General features: G+C 40.4%; 1 protein-coding gene across 3 annotated transcripts in view; it reads left to right on the forward strand.

Moving 5' to 3' along the window:
* Positions 1-17,307, forward strand: part of LOC105933703 (copine-9) — a 299,289-nt gene that overhangs the window by 75,483 nt on the left and 206,499 nt on the right. For 2 of the 3 annotated variants that reach the window (XM_036151289.1, XM_036151290.1), the window contains exon 5: positions 6,007-6,046. In XM_036151289.1, coding sequence (XP_036007182.1) covers positions 6,007-6,046 — 40 coding nt within the window. Of the gene's footprint in view, positions 1-6,006; positions 6,047-10,221; positions 10,225-17,307 lie in introns of all 3 variants that reach the window. The other variant, XM_036151288.1, reaches the window with a different exon arrangement.

The following is a 17,307-nucleotide window of genomic DNA, read 5'->3' on the forward strand; positions in this document are numbered from 1 at the left end:
TTGTGAACTGCCTGATTATGTGGCCACAAGGAAGAATATATAAAACAAAGTGAATAGCATAGCAGGCTTTTTGAGTATGACATGAATTGGCTTGCCAAAACGCTGAAAGATCTTCTAGAGAGGTAGGATTTAAACCACTCTAGATCCTTGCCTGATAGACCAACTTCTTTGCAAAGCCTATTAATCTGAAATACTGTAATCAACATTATCAAAGGAAGATGAATGATCCAGGAGAATCATTACTGTGTATGAGCCAGAGTCAGCAGGCATCAAAATGTAACTACAAACTTTATGTAATGTAGTTTCTGTGGAATGGTGCTTACGAAATTCAGACCGGAAATTTTCAAACGGATTGTGTTTTATGTTCCATAAAAGAAATGAGCTGTTCTGCAGTTACTTTTTCAAGAACTTTGGACATAAAAGGGATTTTGGAGATAGGCCTGTAATTATTAAGCTGGGTAAGTTCCGAATAACACTTTTTCAATAAGCAAAGGGCTGATAGCAGGGGAAATCGTTTTTAATAACACTGCAAGGAGGATGTTATTTGGACAGGTAGAAATTTTTAATTTATCAAGTACAGCTGAGATTTTCTCTAAAGTCACTGGATCAGGCACATTCAGAGACTGGGAAAGTGGAGAGCCAGAAAAAAGTTTTGACATTTTGATGGACAAATGCTCCCTCTGTCATTATTAACTTTCTAAAGTTATCAGTATCAGCTTTAGATGACACCAGTATTGTAGGGGTCACAAGTGAAATGAAAGAGTTTATTGTTTCCAAAAGGACCTTTAGAATTCATGCATGGGGATGTTTCATCAACTTATACTGAGTAGGCATCTTTACTGTAAAGGTATTTATCTGTGTTTATCAGCGGTAAAGTGTGTTATTAGTGAAATAAATCGTTTCTTTCTGAATATTGCTCTCTCGTCGTCGTTGTTCACACATCTGCAGTGCTGAAAATGCATCGCCACCTGTCATTGTTATGATAAATACTGACCACAACAAAAGCAAATAATCTACATTTGGTGCAAGTACAGAGTTTGGTGCTGTGGTGCAGAAACAAACTTGCAGTGTAGCTCAGTGTTTTTACACGGGAGATGGTGACTAAAGAAAACGATTCAGTGGGGCCTACCGCTGTACAGCCGTTACAGATCATGTCTAGCCTACCTGATTTTGCTTTGATTAAAAAAGTCTTAGCATAATTATTTGACTTTTTATTTATGTATTTTCATTATTATGACCAAAACTGTGAAGAAACTAATATTATAAATAATCTTTTGTGTCAAAACCTACACACGTCCATATTAAAAATTTATTGGTGAGTTTACTTTTCTTTATCTGGCGGCTGATGCATTTTCCATGAGCTTACTCTGATTGTGCAGTGAAGAACTAAAAATAAGAACATGGACTTTTAAGATATTAAATCTGTCAGGTTTGTTTATCGTTGAACTCAGAACACACACACAGGACAAAAGTTTGAGAGGTTTATTGAAAGGTGAATGATTGATGGATGAAGTAACCAGAGGTGCAGGAATGCAGGGGCTCAGGGGTGCAGGTGAAGGCAGGAGCTGACGGCCTGAAGAGAGAGTTCAGCGAGCCCCTTAACTGGTAGCAGGAATCCACAGTTCAGTCCCAAGTCAGCCAGAGCACAATAGCAGGCCCTTCAGGATCACAGAAAAACAAAACCAGAACCAGGCAACAAGATTTCCAAAAACATCTAACAAACCTTACAGAGGCAGGGGCGACTAGGTTCCAAGAACTAAGGCAGACTAGCATGGAGAGGGTGTAGGTTGATGACGGACCAGCGCTAGAGTGAGACAGAGGGAGCCTTAAATAGGGAGAGTAGCAGTTGAAATGCATCTGACTGAATAATTGACCACAGGTGTGACAGACTGCAAAGGGAGTGGAGTGGCGGCTGAGTGGAAGGGAAGGAGGAAACTAAAAACTAACAATGAATAAAGTCAAAACATAACTAAAAACCCAAACAATAATAGTAAACCAAAGCTGAATCACAAACCAAACCATGACAAAATCTGGTTGAAACATTTGCCAAAAGAGTAGAAATTAAGCGTATGTTGTCGCTTCACCTACTCCTCAGTATGTCACAGACAGAGCGCCACCTCCAAATTCAAGTAAGACTTGTTAATTTCCTTGTTTCTTGAGGGAAGAAACAAGGAAATGAACATAAGCATTTATTCATTTCAATAACTGATTTTCTATTAATCATTGGGTGGTTAACAAGCACCAAGCCACTGACATCTACCCAGCATGCAGGGTTCAAGTGGCTGGTAGATGCAGAGCAACAGACAGGGCTAAGCCAATTTAGATTATATTCTTATAACAACTGAAATGTTGTCAAGTTTGCAACACAGTCAGAAAATACAGGGGTTGGAGAATGAAACTGAAACACCTCTCATTTTAGTGTGGAAAGTTTCATGGCTAAATTGGACCAGCCTGGTGGCCAATCTTCATTAATTGCACATTGAACCAATAAGAGCAGAGTGTGAAGGTCCAATTAGCAGGGTAAGAGCACAGTTTTGCTCAAAATATTGCAATGCACACAAGATTATGGGTGACATACCAGAGTTCAAAAGAGGACAAATTGTTGGTGCATGTTTTGCTGGTGCATCTTTACCCAAGACAGCAAGTCTCTGTGATGTATCAAGAGCCACGGTATCCAGGGTAATGTCAGCATACCACCAAGAAGGACGAACCACATCCAACAGGATTAACTGTGGACGCAAGAGGAAGCTCTCTGAAAGGGATGTTCGGGTACTAACCCGGATTGTATCCAAAAAACATAAAACCACGGCTCCCCAAATCACGGCAGAATTAAATGTGCACCTCAACTCTCCTGTTTCCACCAAAACTGTCCGTCGGGAGCTCCACAGGGTCAATATCCACGGCCGGACTGCTACAGCCAAACCTTTGGTCACTCGTGCCAATGCCAAACGTCGGTTTCAATGTTGCAAGGAGCGCAAATCTTGGGCTGTGGACAATTTGAAACATGTATTGTTCTCTGATGAGTCCCCACATCCGGTAGAGTTACAGTGTGGAGAAGCCCCAAAGAAGCGTAGCACCCAGACTGTTGCATACCCAGAGTGAAGCATGGGGGTGGATCAGTGATGGTTTGGGCTGCCATATACAAGTCCTGACCACTGTGCAGGACTTGTATATGTCATTCCCAAGACGAATTGACGCTGTATTGGCCGCAAAAGGAGGCCCTACACCACACTAATAAATTATTGTGGTCTAAAACCAGGTGTTTCAATTTCATTGTCCAACCCCTGTACATGTGCAAGCGTAACATTTATGTAATTTGCAAGTATTTGGCCTTTTAATTGATGTGGGAATTGATTTGTGAAGTTGTGAAATATTACCAAGCCTAAATCTCCTCAGAATCTCCCATAATAAACCTTTTTTCTGTCTCTGGCAAGGCAGTAGCTGCGGTGATCTTTGTTCAGCTCCAGACTGTCAGACAGGAGGTTTTGGATGTGAACAGCTGATTTAGCTGCTGTGTGACCAGAATCAGCTCTTTAGTCGGAGGCTGTTGCGTTTAACATGAGTACCTTCATTGATACATGAACCGGTAGAATAATGATAAACAGGATGCTTTCGTTGCAGATGTAAACTGGATTTTGCAGCTGTAACATTTTCTTATTAAATTCAGAAAAATAAAAATAAAATCAAAGGTTTTTCTTCTGCTCTGTTGTAATGTTATTGAACAGTTTTGGCTGAACTTCTGTTTACAAAACAGACATTTTTCTTTTATTTTTTGATAACAAATTATGTATTTAATAAAAGCAAATGTCAGGGTGCACATGTGGCGCAGCAGGTAGCGCGACCCATATACGGAGGCCTTAGTCCTCGACGTGGTCGACCCGGGTTCGAATCTGACCCGTGGTCCTTTGCCGAATGTCTCTCCCCCTCTTCTACCCCCCCTTCCTGTCCGCCTACTTTCGAAAAAAGCGAGCCACTAGAGCTGCAAAAAAAAAAAAAAGCAAATTAGCAGAAATTGTCCATTAAAACCGTTTTGTGTGTCCTGGGTGTCTGGAGAGATAATGTGACGGCTGTTTCTGACCGAGATTGCGTTCAGAAAATGAAACTATAACCTTGCCAGGCTGCTTCCACAGGTCCTGATTATATTTTCTTTTATTATTTTAAAGAAGTTCAGAGGAACAAAGAAGCTTATTGTTATTGTTTTCATCTGCCTGCATTTTCTCCACATAGCGACCTGCCATCGGTGCACACAGCGCAGTGCTGTGGCACATTGCAACTGCCTCTGGGACGATTAATGGCAGACTAATAATGACAGCAGCTATTTGCAGTTTTTGTGAATAACACTGCAGGTGTGGTTTAGACATAATCCGGCACTGCATCATTGAATGGACTCCTGCCTATTCCGGCGCCAGTGACTGTGGCAAGTCCACCACCACCACCACAGTTCATACGTGGAGCCTCAGTGAATCAACAGCCAATGGGACAGAACTCATTTAGGCTGATAAATTCTGCCAGATTTCTGTAAGAAACACAAAATCTATGCAATTACTGGAGAAGAGCTTCTCCAGAGCAAATTGTTTGTGACGAAATTAAGATTGAGCAGAGCAATCCGAATCAAATGTGACAGCCTAACAACTTCAACAGCTGATCGTGGAACTAACAGCAAACTCCTGGAGCAGTGCCACGTGTCACTCATGGTTGTAGAACAGTGGTCCAGCATGATATCCAGGCACTGGGATGCTGAAAACAAATTTAAATTATTCTTGCACCGAAAGGGAACTGGCACCAGGAGCCAGGTGTGAAATCCACTGTAAAAGTAGCTGAGTCCCTTCCATAAAGTACCTTTACTTTTAGACATAACACCAGCTCTGCAGCCCCTCTTTTTCAGCCTCATTTTCTTGTTCTTCACTCCTGGGTACTTACTCAGAGCCATGAATAGGAATAGGTATTCAGGAGATGTGGGTGAACAAACACAAATGGAGGAGAGAAGAACTGGCTGTAGCTGTCCCAGCTGTCAAAAGTTTTTTCTATTGATACTGTGATTTTAGCAAAGTGCAAGGATCATAAGAGAGAGTAGCAAAGACAGCATCATGGCATAATAATGCTGATATGACTGCAAAAAAAAAATAAAAATGAAAAACCCGACATAGCCAAGCCTAACATTAGCGCCATCTTCCTAAAAATTGTTATTATACCAGTAAAAACCGTCAATGTAAAGGAACTCCTCCCAAATTTTGGAGCTTACTTGATGTTCATTGTGGGTTTCAAGGCTTGATTTTTGTGTCAACCTTTTTAGAACCTTCTCTGATGGGGCTGACTAGACCTTAAGTAAAGTCTTACTACTAATTCTGCTTTGAATTACTAATCAGGGTATCCAGATTCTTTGTCAACCTCCATATGAAATATGTGGCTCTGAGGAGGGGGGAAAGAGAGTTTAAAACAGGTAACTATTACTGGGCTAAATGTGATAAAGTTGACAGCCTTCCTTCGTCTGTATCAGCTTTAGAGAGATCCAAACTAACTAGCAGGGATTGACGAAAACAGACAGATCCAGAGTGAGCAAAGTAGTGTGCAGTTACAGTGTTATATCATATGACATACAAATGAGTTTTCTATGTCAGAAATGAAGAGAATCTGTTTCATCAATGCCCATGGTGGCTTATCAAAAGATGAAGTTTTGAGGGAAAAAGTAGCCTCAAGAAAGGAAATGAAGCAACTGTTCAGGAAGGAGGAGAAAAACCTCAAACAGCTTATTGAGCTCCAGAGGGTTTTTTTCTCTCTCTACTGCTTTAGATTCAAAAATGTTTATTTAATTTTTAAATAACTTTTCTTACCTCACTTGGGGTTTTAACCCTGTCCAATTATTTCACAATCACATGAGATGTCTGTCCCTGTAGATTGTGTTTATTGTGTAAGAGCAAAATTTCTGTCTGTGTATCAATTTAGTGTTGCTTCTTTACCTGCATTTTCTCATATAACCCACTAAAGGTCTGTTTTCTTAAATTGTAGGTACAATGTGGACATGAGGAGCTGCAACCTTTCCAAGCATGTAAGTGGTTTTAAAACTTTATTAATGGGACCTGCATGGCTCATAAAAATAGTCACTGTTGTTGTGCCATTATGTACGGTTTTAAGTCATTTAATGTTTATTAAATAACCCTTGGTCTGTTAGGTACTGTCCGGTGAATATTAACCCAAACAGCTGATATTATGATAATAGTTTAAAGGGTGATTCGAGCACAGGCATTCTTTTAACAGCAAAGTCTGCATACATATAGAATAAATGAGTGACAAAATCTCTTTAAGTTCAAGAATTTATTAATAGAAATTACCATCCAGAGAACACCATTATATAATGCTGTTGATCTGAATTAACCCTATATTTTAATCAACAAATACTCTCTACTAGTCTAGTGAAACTTAACTAAACTACTAAGCAAAAGTAAGATAAAAAGAAGCTAAGGAACTATGTACGCACAAAAGAACAAAGAAAATAATTGAAAACTATCATCAGAATGATTCGGTGAGTCTTGGTTCACTGCTGATCTAATTTAGAGAACCTAAGTTCATCTTAAAGAATATGTAAAGAGGTTAAATTAGCTGGACTACTTTAGAGCAACATTTGATATGTGTTTCAAGCCATTCACAATGCAAATCCTAAATTAAACAAAACATTATTTGAGAAAGTAACAATTTCAATAACAATTTGCTTAGTAAAATCAATACCTTTAGAAAACTTGATTTTTATTAATGTGATTATTTTTCTAGAAAATAATTAGACTCGAGTCGGTAACTTGGAAAGCTAGACAACCGGAAATGACATGTGTCGTAGCGCATCCTGGTCTTGTTTACATTAGTTTGATTAGTTCACATAAGTTATGTTGATATTAAGATGAGCCCGCTCCTGCTTATTTCTGAAGGCCCATCTTACCCCGGTTTAAGATTTGGCAGTAAAGGAGAAACAATTATCAGAGGCAAACATTCAAAATATGCATATTTAATTCATATGGAATTTCAAAGAGACAAAACTTACAACCTTATTGTACCCACGTCCTTCTCCCAGGCATTGTAGTTTTTGTCTAATCTAAGGTTCGTAAAGACATCCTTTTAGTCACACTAACTAACCCCTCCTGGTAAATTTAGAGGTGTGTAGGCCCAGACCGTTAGGCTCCAATCGAGATCTACTCTCAAAACAAAGAGGCTGTACTTCTTTCAGTAAAGCTTGATTTAATTCTAAAACTGTCCTATCAGGGGTCAAGCTAAATGAATCTCAAAAGCAATAAACTAGCTCTCAACACATCCTGTGAGCTGTGTGCTTTCTGTCTAAAAGGGAGACACAGTTTTAGTGGCCAGGAGTTCCTTATTACTTTCCATACAAATGCCTGATTAATATAACAACTAAGATATTTTCCTCAACAGTTACACAAAACACCATTGGATGGATATTAATCTTCCCTATTAATGATGTAATAACACTCGTAGCACTATTGAACAAAGGCAGAGCGGAACTAAAATAAACATTATGTTTAAAAAGAATTGTAGTTACGTTTACTCGGTGGTAAGCATAAGCAGCTAACGCTTAGTGGCTAACTAACGCTATGCTAGCGGACATTTGCCGCTAATTAAAAAAGACATTTAAGCACTTTTGGTCGTAATGAGTGGACTGGATAACACAAACATTAATATCCCATTGGTGTATAAAACCCTTATGGAAATGACGTTTGTTAGAACTGTAAATACAACTCAAACCACATATCAGCATGGTATGATTTCCATAAAGCTAGCAGGAGCTAGCCTGTTAGCTTGGTCTTTTACCTTGGTCAAAGCTTAAAACAAAAAATAAAATACATGGAAAATAAAACATTTTAAACTTTCCCTGCCAAACCTCAGCCTTTGTGTCTGTTTGGTTCACTTTGGGCGTCCCATTGGAAGCAGTTGAGGCAGGGTGACGCTTGTTGTCTGGTTGTGGTGGTCTTTGAATCCCAGCCTGGGATGAAAAGGGTCCTTACTGGATCTCTGGTGGTCTGTGTTTCGCCTGTGAAGGGGGGTTGCAGCATGGGGGTCTCTGCACTCCTGCAGGATAGTGGCTCGGCCCCCAGGTCAGCTTTCTTCATGCTGCCCAGGGAGATAAATCTGAGGATGCTTGGTACATAGCAGTGTGAGCAACCCCTACTATGATGGGCAGTCCCCGGGGGCCTGTAAAAGTCTCACATTTCAGTGGCTTTAAACTTACAGTCTGATTTTATTCTCTATGGCTGATTGCACAGCACTATGGTTAGAGTTCCAGAGGTTCTGGGTTCAACTCCCACTGTCTGCCACTCTGGATCCCTGAGCAAGACCCTTAACCCCCGATTGCTGCCCAGGTGTCGCACAGTGGCAACCCACTGCTCCGAAAGGTGATGGGTTAAATGCAGACAGCAAATTTCATTGGAATGTATGCTGCAATGACAATAAAGATGATTATTATTATTATGGATCAGTGGTAGAGCAGGCACACCAAATATAGAGGCTATAGAGGTGGTGTCTGATTCCCAACCCTCGGCCATTTACTGCATGTCCTCCTTCTTTCTCTGCCCACATTCCGCCAGCCGAGCCGGATGGAAGGACAGCTACTATTTGTAATGATTACTGCTGGTGAACCCTATATTTAGCTGGGCACAGAGTATAAAGGTTTATTGTGAATATAATGAATAATGACAGGTGAGGCAGGCAAATGGAACCAGACTAGGCAAATTAATTTTGGCTGAAGGTGCAGGCAGGCAGGGATGAGCAAGGCAAGGCAAGGCAAATTAATTTGTATAGCACATTTCAGTACAGAGACAATGCAAAGTGCTTCACATGATTAAAATATAGGAAAATAAAACAGAATAATAGCAAGTAGGAATAAAATGTCAAAACAAAATAGAACATGGGAAAATAGAAACTAAAAGCAAACATTAAAAACAGTTGGACTACAAAGTTTAACTAATGATGTTTCAGTAAAACTGTTTAACTACAAAAGTCGAAGGCAGTCCTAAACAAATGCGTTTTTAATCTTGATTTAAAGGAACTCAGACTTTCTGCACTTTTACAGTTTTCTGGAAGTTGGTTCCAGATAAGTGGAGCATAGGAACTAAATGCTGCTTCTCTGTGTTTGGTTCTGGTTCTACGTATGCGGAGTAGGCTGGAGCCAGACGACCTTAGTGGTCTGGAGGGTTGATACACTGATAACAAGTCTGTGATGTATTTAGGTGCTAAGCCATTTAGGGATTTATAGACTAACAGAAGGATTTTAAAGTCTATTCTCTGAGATACAGGAAAGAACTTTAGAACTGGGGTTATGTGCTCTACTTTCTTAGTCTTAATGAGGACTCGGGCATCAGCATTCTGGATCAACTGCAGCTGTCTGATCCACTTTTTAGTCAGACCTGTGAAAACACTATTGCAGTAATCAATTCGACTAAAAATAAACGCATGGATTACTTTTTTCTGATCCTGCTAAGACATCAGTTCTTTAATCCTGGAAATTTTCTTCAGGTGATAGAAAGCCGACCTTGTAATTGTCTTTAGATGCTTTTGGAGGTTCATGTCTGAGTCCATCACTACACCCAGATTTCGGACCTGATAATTGGTTCCTAGCTGATGCAGCTGAAGCTGTGTGCTAACTTTTGATCTCTCCTATATTGGTCCAAAAATTATTACTTCAGTTTTGTTTTTATTCAGTTGAAGAAAAGTTTGGCACAATGCATCGATTTCTTCTAAGAATGTACTCAGTGCTTCAATGGGTTCATAGTCACCTGGTGACATGGTGATGTAGAGCTGTGTGTCATCCGCATAGTTATGGTAGCTGATGTTGTTTTTTTTATGATCTGAGCTAGAGGAAGCATGTAGATATTGAATAGGAGAGGACCCAGGATGGACCCTTGAGGAACCCCACATGTGATTTTTATCATCTCTGATGTAAAGTTACCTACTGATACAAAAAAGTCCCTGTCCTTTAAGTAGGATTTAAACCAGTGGAGAGCTGTACCAGAAAGGCCGACCCAGTTTTCCAGGTGCTCTAACAGAATGGAGTGATTGACAGTATCAAATGCTGCACTGAGGTCCAATAGAACCAGCACTGTGGTTCTTCCACAGTCTGTATTTATATGGATGTCATTAAACACCTTAATAAGGGCGGTCTCTGTACTGTGGTGAGCACGGAAACCAGACTGGAAAACATCAAAGCGGCTGGTCGTTGTTAAGAAGGTGTTTAATTGTTGAAACTCAGCTTTTTCAATAATCTTACTGATAAAGGGGAGGTTTGCGATGGGCCTGTAGTTCTGGAGTAGTAGTTTGTCTAAATTGTTCTTTTTCAGCAGTGGTTTGATAATTGCTGTTTTTAGGGACTGGGGGAAAACACCTGACAGAAGGGACGTGTTTATTATCTGAGTCAAATCAGACGCTTTCTTAAAGAAAATAGTGGGTAGAACATCAAGGCAGCAAGAGGAGGAACTTAGCTGCTGAATGATCTCCTCTAAGCTTTTGTGGTTTATATGGCTGAATTGGATCATTTTGTGAAGATAAGTTCCAGTTGGATACAGCTTTGGTTCTGGTGTTGATATGAAAGTACAAACTGATCCTCTAATTTTTAGGATCTAATTTTTAGGATTAAAGAAGTTAGCAAATTCATTGCAGGCCCTGGTGGAGTGGAGTTCAGAAGCGATGGACCCCGGAAGATTTGTTAACCTGTCAACTGTGGCAAATAAGGCACGAGCATTATTAATGTTTGTGTTGATGATCTCAGAGAAGAAAGATTCCCTTGCATTTTTCAGTTGTAAGTTATATCTGTAAAATCTCTCTTTATACATGTCATATTGAATCTGCAGTCTTGTCTTTCTCCACTTGCGTTCAGCTTTTCGACCCTCCCTTTTTGCACTTCTAACTGTTGAAGCACTTCTCCAAGGAGATTTCTTCTTACCAGGAAAAACTTTCACTTTACCTGGAGCAACGTAGTGGATGATGTCTGAGACTTTAGAATGAAAGTTATCTACTAGCTAATCTATTGAGTTGCAGCCCAAGGTTCAAGTAGCAGAGTAAGCCTGAATAAAAGTTTCCGTGGCATTGTCCTTAAAGGTGTGTTTTCTTATGATGTCCCTTTGGCTAAATGAGTCACTGGAGATTATGCTTTCAAAGGTAACAGAAAAGTGATCAGATAGGGCAACATCAGTTACATTGACCTTAAAAATCTTTAGACCTTTAGTGATGATCTAGTCTAAAATATGTCCCTGTCAGTGTGTTGGCTGTTTTGCACTTCTGTCTTCAGGGTTGTCAACATGAAAGTTGAAGTCTCCTACAATAATTGAACAGTCAAAATCAACGCATATCACAGAAAGGAGGTCACTAGGATCATTCAAAAAGTTTGATGTGGACTTAGGAGGCCTGTACACATTCAGAAACATAGTTCGTACCGGGCTCTTTACCTGGAGAGCCAAATGTTCAAAAGAGTCAAATTTTCCCAAAAACACCTTTTTACACTTCAGTGAATCATTAAACAATGTTGCTACTCCTCCACCTTTTCTTTGCTGTCTGCTCTCACAAAGAAAATTGTAGTTTGGAGAAGTCGACTCCAACAGAATATGTGCTTCATTAAGTTCATGTAATCATGTTTCTGTTAAAAACTTAACATCAAGATTATTGTCAATAATGAAGTTATTAATTAAAAGGGATTTTCCACAAAGAGAACTAATGTTTAATGAACCCAGTTTATATGACTTAGTGGTTGATGTTGTCTCTGTGGCAGGTTGCATCAGACAGTTTATGACTTAAGTATTGTTTATTCCTGTTTGTTACCCTTTTTTTCTTATTTCTGCCTCATATCATCACAGATATTCCATATTCTCTGACAGAAGGCCCAGGCTGATGCTGGAAACTGACATGTCTGATAAGGTTGCTGCTAGGGCCCGGTGTGTATCACAGAGAAGTGATCTGAAGGTCCTGAGCTTAGGCATGTTCCATGATACGTAGTGAAGGAGGATCTGGGGCTCTGCGGCCTTTGGAAGATGCTGGTTTAGTCACAGCGCTGGGTTTGTTAGAATGGCTATGTGGAGAGGATGTCAACTGTAGGCTAATCTTAAAAACTGTGTTCATGTTATGAGAAAATTCCAGAAAAGGAACATCTGGGCTTTGTGGAGAAGAAGAGGAGGTGGGTGCAGTCTGGACGGGTGTTCGTGGGGATGGAGGTTTTTGGTTCTCTTTAGGAGTTAAAGGGGAGTCCTCTTTTTGTCCTCCTGTTGAGATCTGGGATGAATCCTCCTGTTATTCTGACGTAGCCTCTTTCTGTGTCATCTTTCTGGCTATCTTTATCTTGGCTTATTCGGGTTGTACTGGGCTTATCATTTGTTTTGGCACTGGTTGAGCTTTGTTTTGGGACAAAGCTGATGGTGCATGGTTCACAGAATAGACGGTGTTTGAAATCAGCCATTTTTCACCTGACCTATTTAGAGAGAAACCATCTGTTAAACTTATGTCTCCTCTCCCAAAATATGTTAAAGTTTTCTATGGAGGTTACAGTTGTTTGTTTGCATGTTTTTTTCAGCCATTTGTTAGGGTCAGAACTCTGGAAAAAAAATCTCATCTCCACAATTAATGGGCATGTGAGTGCTGCTGATAAACACCTTGACATTAAGGCCATCAACTAGATTTAGCAGATGAATGTAATCCTCTTTCAATACTTCTGATTTTCTTATCTGGGTGGCATCGCCCAGGGCTTCAGCTTGTATGATGAGTTTTTCCAAGGTCGGGCGTTCTTTCAAGATCTTTGGAAGGATGTCTGATACGTTAGACACCAGGGTACAGTTCAAAGGGCAATAAATCAACACCTCTGTGTTTTTCTTGTTACAGAAATGTTTAATCCCACTTACAGATGCGTTGCATAATATCAGGGTCCTTGGCCCTGCAGCTTGTTTTTTTCTCTGGTAGCTTAGAGTGAAGATTGTTGACATACCTTTGATTGTTGCCATCATCCTCCTGGGTCTCATGTTGGAGTGGAGCAAATCTGTTTAGTAACGGCATTCCAACATTTCCAGCAGGTGTACTTCTATCATTTGTTGTGAGAACAGCCCATTGTTGTTTCACTTTTCTTGGGACACTTCTGTGTGGTATCGGCCAGTTTTCTTTGTCTAGGTGTGGGGTTTGTTGATCCTTTGGCCTTGCAGTGAATTCGGTTGGTTCACTGAGTTGCTGGGCTGGTGGTCACCATTCAGAATCACAGGCAGGGTTGTTTCATTTCCATACACAGCATTTACATCATAATTCACTTTGAGTTGGCGGATTTTCAGCTCCATGACAGCTATTTTCTGTAGAAGTATGTCAAAGTCCTTTGTGTTGAAGTGAGGCATCTTTTAAATCGGGTGTTTTTTCTCCATATCCACTTCATGTCGAATTCTTTCCATAAGAGCGTTTTTTCTGAGAACTGACTCCTCTGGGGTTGAAAAGAGGCATTTTGTGTGGATTAGCTGAAAACTAAAATAGTCCACACGGGGGGAAAAATCAAAATCAAAAATAAATTAAAGAACATTAATAAAATAACTAAATCCAACTTTCTGTAGTTTTAGCTAAGAGATAAATAGGAGATAAAAAATGAAAGGCAGGAAAATGCAAGCAAGCAGGGAGCAGAAAAAAAAGTGTCCGAGCAGGCAGAGAGGTGGAGAGCAGGAGACCAGAGGATGCAGGTAGTGAAAGACCAGAACAGACGATGTAGACCATGGAACCGCCAGAACGGGCAGAGCAACCGGCTCAGACTCGAGGGGAAATCAGGCAGAACTGCAGCATGCAAACACAGGCATTTTTAACTGAAGAGTCCAGCTGGCTTAGCACACAGGATCCAGCAGAGGCAGAGCAGATCACATCGGAAGAGATTAGACAAGAATAGAGCAGACCTTCTGTCAGGGATGAGTTGGCTGAAGCAGGTATATGTAGGCTGGTGAACTGTTCACCGTGAACAGGTGACCAGAGTTGAATGTAATCACTGGCAGCAGGTGGAGTTGATGTAGGCTAATTTACTTGTGGCTAAGGTGATTGGATAGTGGCTGAGAGGTGACAGGCTGATGGGAAAAGTCCTGAAAAGACAAAAGCAAGACAAACAAAAACCTAAATCATGACAACTATCAGCTTTATCAACATATTGTGCATGTATATAAAGCCCAACTGTTACACACTGTCCCTTAATATTTATTTTATTGAATATATTATTTAACAGCTTCTGAAAACCATGACCATGTCTGAATCTAATCATCAATACAATTGTGGCTATTTTCATAATATTTGAGCTGTTAATATTGTCTTTTTAATGTATTTTTGACCCCCAGCAGGTATTCCTGGTTCAGTGGTTTATTATTTGTATCATCTGACCAAGGAACATAAGACATAAAAACCTACTTACATCATTTTAGATGTATTTCAGTAAAGATAACGAAAGTAAAATCCTGTGTTGTTTAAAGCAACTTGGTAGTTAAATCTGATTCTGAAAGTCTAATGCTCATAATCAAATAGGTAAAAGGGTACAACACTCCTCCCAACTCTGTTTTTGATGCTCTAGATGCAGGGCTGACTTTTAAGTGCACAAGTTGAGGTGTTGGACGCATTTTTAATAATCAAAATGCAGCCTTAATGCAGCATTAAGCATGCAAATAGTCTTTAGGATCAGATAAGACTTGTACTCGAGTCCAAAAAGTCCTACAGCAGTCCTTTTGTTAACGCTATAAATGGACGTGTTGTTGCATGAATTAGTCACCCAAACGATCCCTCGATGATGGACTCATGCCCACAGCAAGTACTGTGCAATAATTTAAAATCTTCATTTTACAGAACTGTGCAAAATGTCCAGCCGGCCATTCCCTGAGAAAGTAGAGTGTGCAAATAGGCATTACCAGTAGTGTGTTTATAACATGTAAAAGACCATTAGCAAAAATGTTTTTACACAAGGTACAATTTTTTGTAAAGATCTCTTTACAGATACAAAACAAATCTATGTATAAAACTTTTGTTGTGATTTTCACATTGCAAGTACACATTTTTACTGGATTTATCCCTTCTCAGCTGATTGGTCAACATCATGTCAATCACAAATATAACAATCCAATCAGTAACCAGATGTGTTTGGCTGTCAGGGTTGTGCTCTACTGAGCTACAATTTCTGGAAGAGTACTGCATGATAAATATGGAAGATGGAGCTAGCACTTTTGCTGCTGATATTGCGTCACCTGTTTTCTGTTGCTGCATTGTGGATTGTGGTTTTGGTGTTTCAGACTCTCTTGATTTTATCTTAAATCTGTTTTCTGTGACATTTCTCTGCTTCTAACACATAAGTACATTTAAAACACATTCTCTGTTGCTCCACTTCACGTTTGGGAACTCCTCGTGTTTCACATGGTTTGCCTTTCTCGGCATGGTAAGAGGTCACTAGCCTAGCCTAGCTTTAGCCTTACAATGGCTTCCTCCCCTAGCCTTTCGTTAGCTTCTCCGTATCTAAGACTCCCCTCTTTCCTGCTCTGTGCATCTGATGTTTAGTTATTCCTCTGCCTTCCTTAGTGATAATGGCACACGGAGGCGAGGGTGTCAGAATTGGAGACCCGGCTCCGTGCTGTTGAAAAACCAGCAGATAGCGCCCCTTAGATTGCATAGAACCGCAGAGTTAGCTTAATGTAGCGGTTCCCCAGCAGTACCCATGCAGCCAAGTAACCAGGCCAGCTGGGTGACAATACGCAGGAAGCATAGGTCTGGATTCCAGCCCCAAGGTCACCACCAACCTGTCTGCTTGTCTAACAGATTTTCCCCACTCAGCGACACACCCGCTGAGAAGCCGACTCTAGTAATTGGCCACTCCATAGTCAGAAATGTGACTCTAGAGACACCAGGGACCATAGTCGAATGCCTGCCAGTGGCAGGTGCTGAGCATAACTGCAGTAAGATTATTTTTCACGCTGTCAGTAATGACACCCGGTTATGCCAATCGGATGTCACTAAAGATAGTGTTGCTTCGGTGTGTAAATTTGCTAAAACAATGACGTAGTCCGTAATTTTCTTTGGTCCCCTGATCTGACCAGTGATGACATATTTAGTCGCATGTCATCATTCAACCGCTGGTTGTTTAGGTGGTGTCCTGAAAACGATGTGGGCTACAATGATAACTGGCAAACTTTCTGAGGAAAACCTAGTCTGATCCAGAGAGATGGTATCCATCCCATTTTGGATGGTGCAGATCTTCTTTCTACGATCTGGCCAGATTTATAAATTCTTCAAAATGTTGACAACCCAGGGTCCAGAACAGGAAGCAGAGCCGTAGTTTAACACACCTCTTTGCATCTTCTGTACTGTTACCCACCCATTACCCTATTGAGACTGTGTCTTTCCCACGGCCAAAACTAAAGAGATTAAAAACTGATCTAAAAGGAGAAAATCATACAAATCTCATACAAATCGATATGACTCAACCTGAACCAAAAAAATAAAAGAATTAAAAGTGATTTATTAAATGTAAGGTCTCTCCCTCCAAAGACTTTGTTAGTCAATGAATTGATTTCTGATAATCAGATTGATTTATTTTGTCTCACAGAAACCTGGCTGCAAGAGGACTACATAGAATAAATGAGCCAACTCCCTCTAATCATTAAAATTTCCACATTCCCAGAACTATGCGGGAGTGGTGGCCTAGTGGTTAGAGCATTGCGCTTGGGTCCCGGAGGTTCAACTCTCATTGACTGACACTCTGGGTCCCTGAGCAAGACCCTTAACCCCAGACTGCTCCCCGGGCAGCGCACAGTGGCAGCCCAGTGCTCCCCAAGGGGATGGGTTAAATGCAGGAGTGAATTTCTCCATTGTAAGAACAATAACGTTCAAATATTATTACGAGAAGAGGAGGAGGAGTAGCAACAATCTTTCAGTCTGATTTATCTATTTGTCCCAGGTCAATTAATAACTCCAATTCTTTTCAACATTAAACCCTTAGTGGCCCTCATCCAAACTCCAAAGAAATAAAACCTCCTTGTTTGGTATCGTCTCAGTTTTTATATCAGTTCTCAGACTTCTTTGTCATGAATCAGACACAGAAGACCCCGTATTCAGCCAGACAGCAGAGGTTTGAGTTAAAGGTGATTTATTAACAGAAGATAAAACAGGCAGAAACTAAAAATGGGCATAAAGCCAAAAACTGGAGGTCAGTGTCAAAAACTCTGAAATAGTTCAAAACCCAACTAATGGCAAACTGAAAATAAACTACACAGACGTCAGGTTGGCTTAGTAACAAAAAGGGCAGGATTAATCAGATTATCAGGGAAACAGACAGAATCAGAA

This window comes from Fundulus heteroclitus, chromosome 20, assembly GCF_011125445.2.
Source record: "Fundulus heteroclitus isolate FHET01 chromosome 20, MU-UCD_Fhet_4.1, whole genome shotgun sequence".
Lineage (NCBI taxonomy): Eukaryota > Metazoa > Chordata > Actinopteri > Cyprinodontiformes > Fundulidae > Fundulus > Fundulus heteroclitus.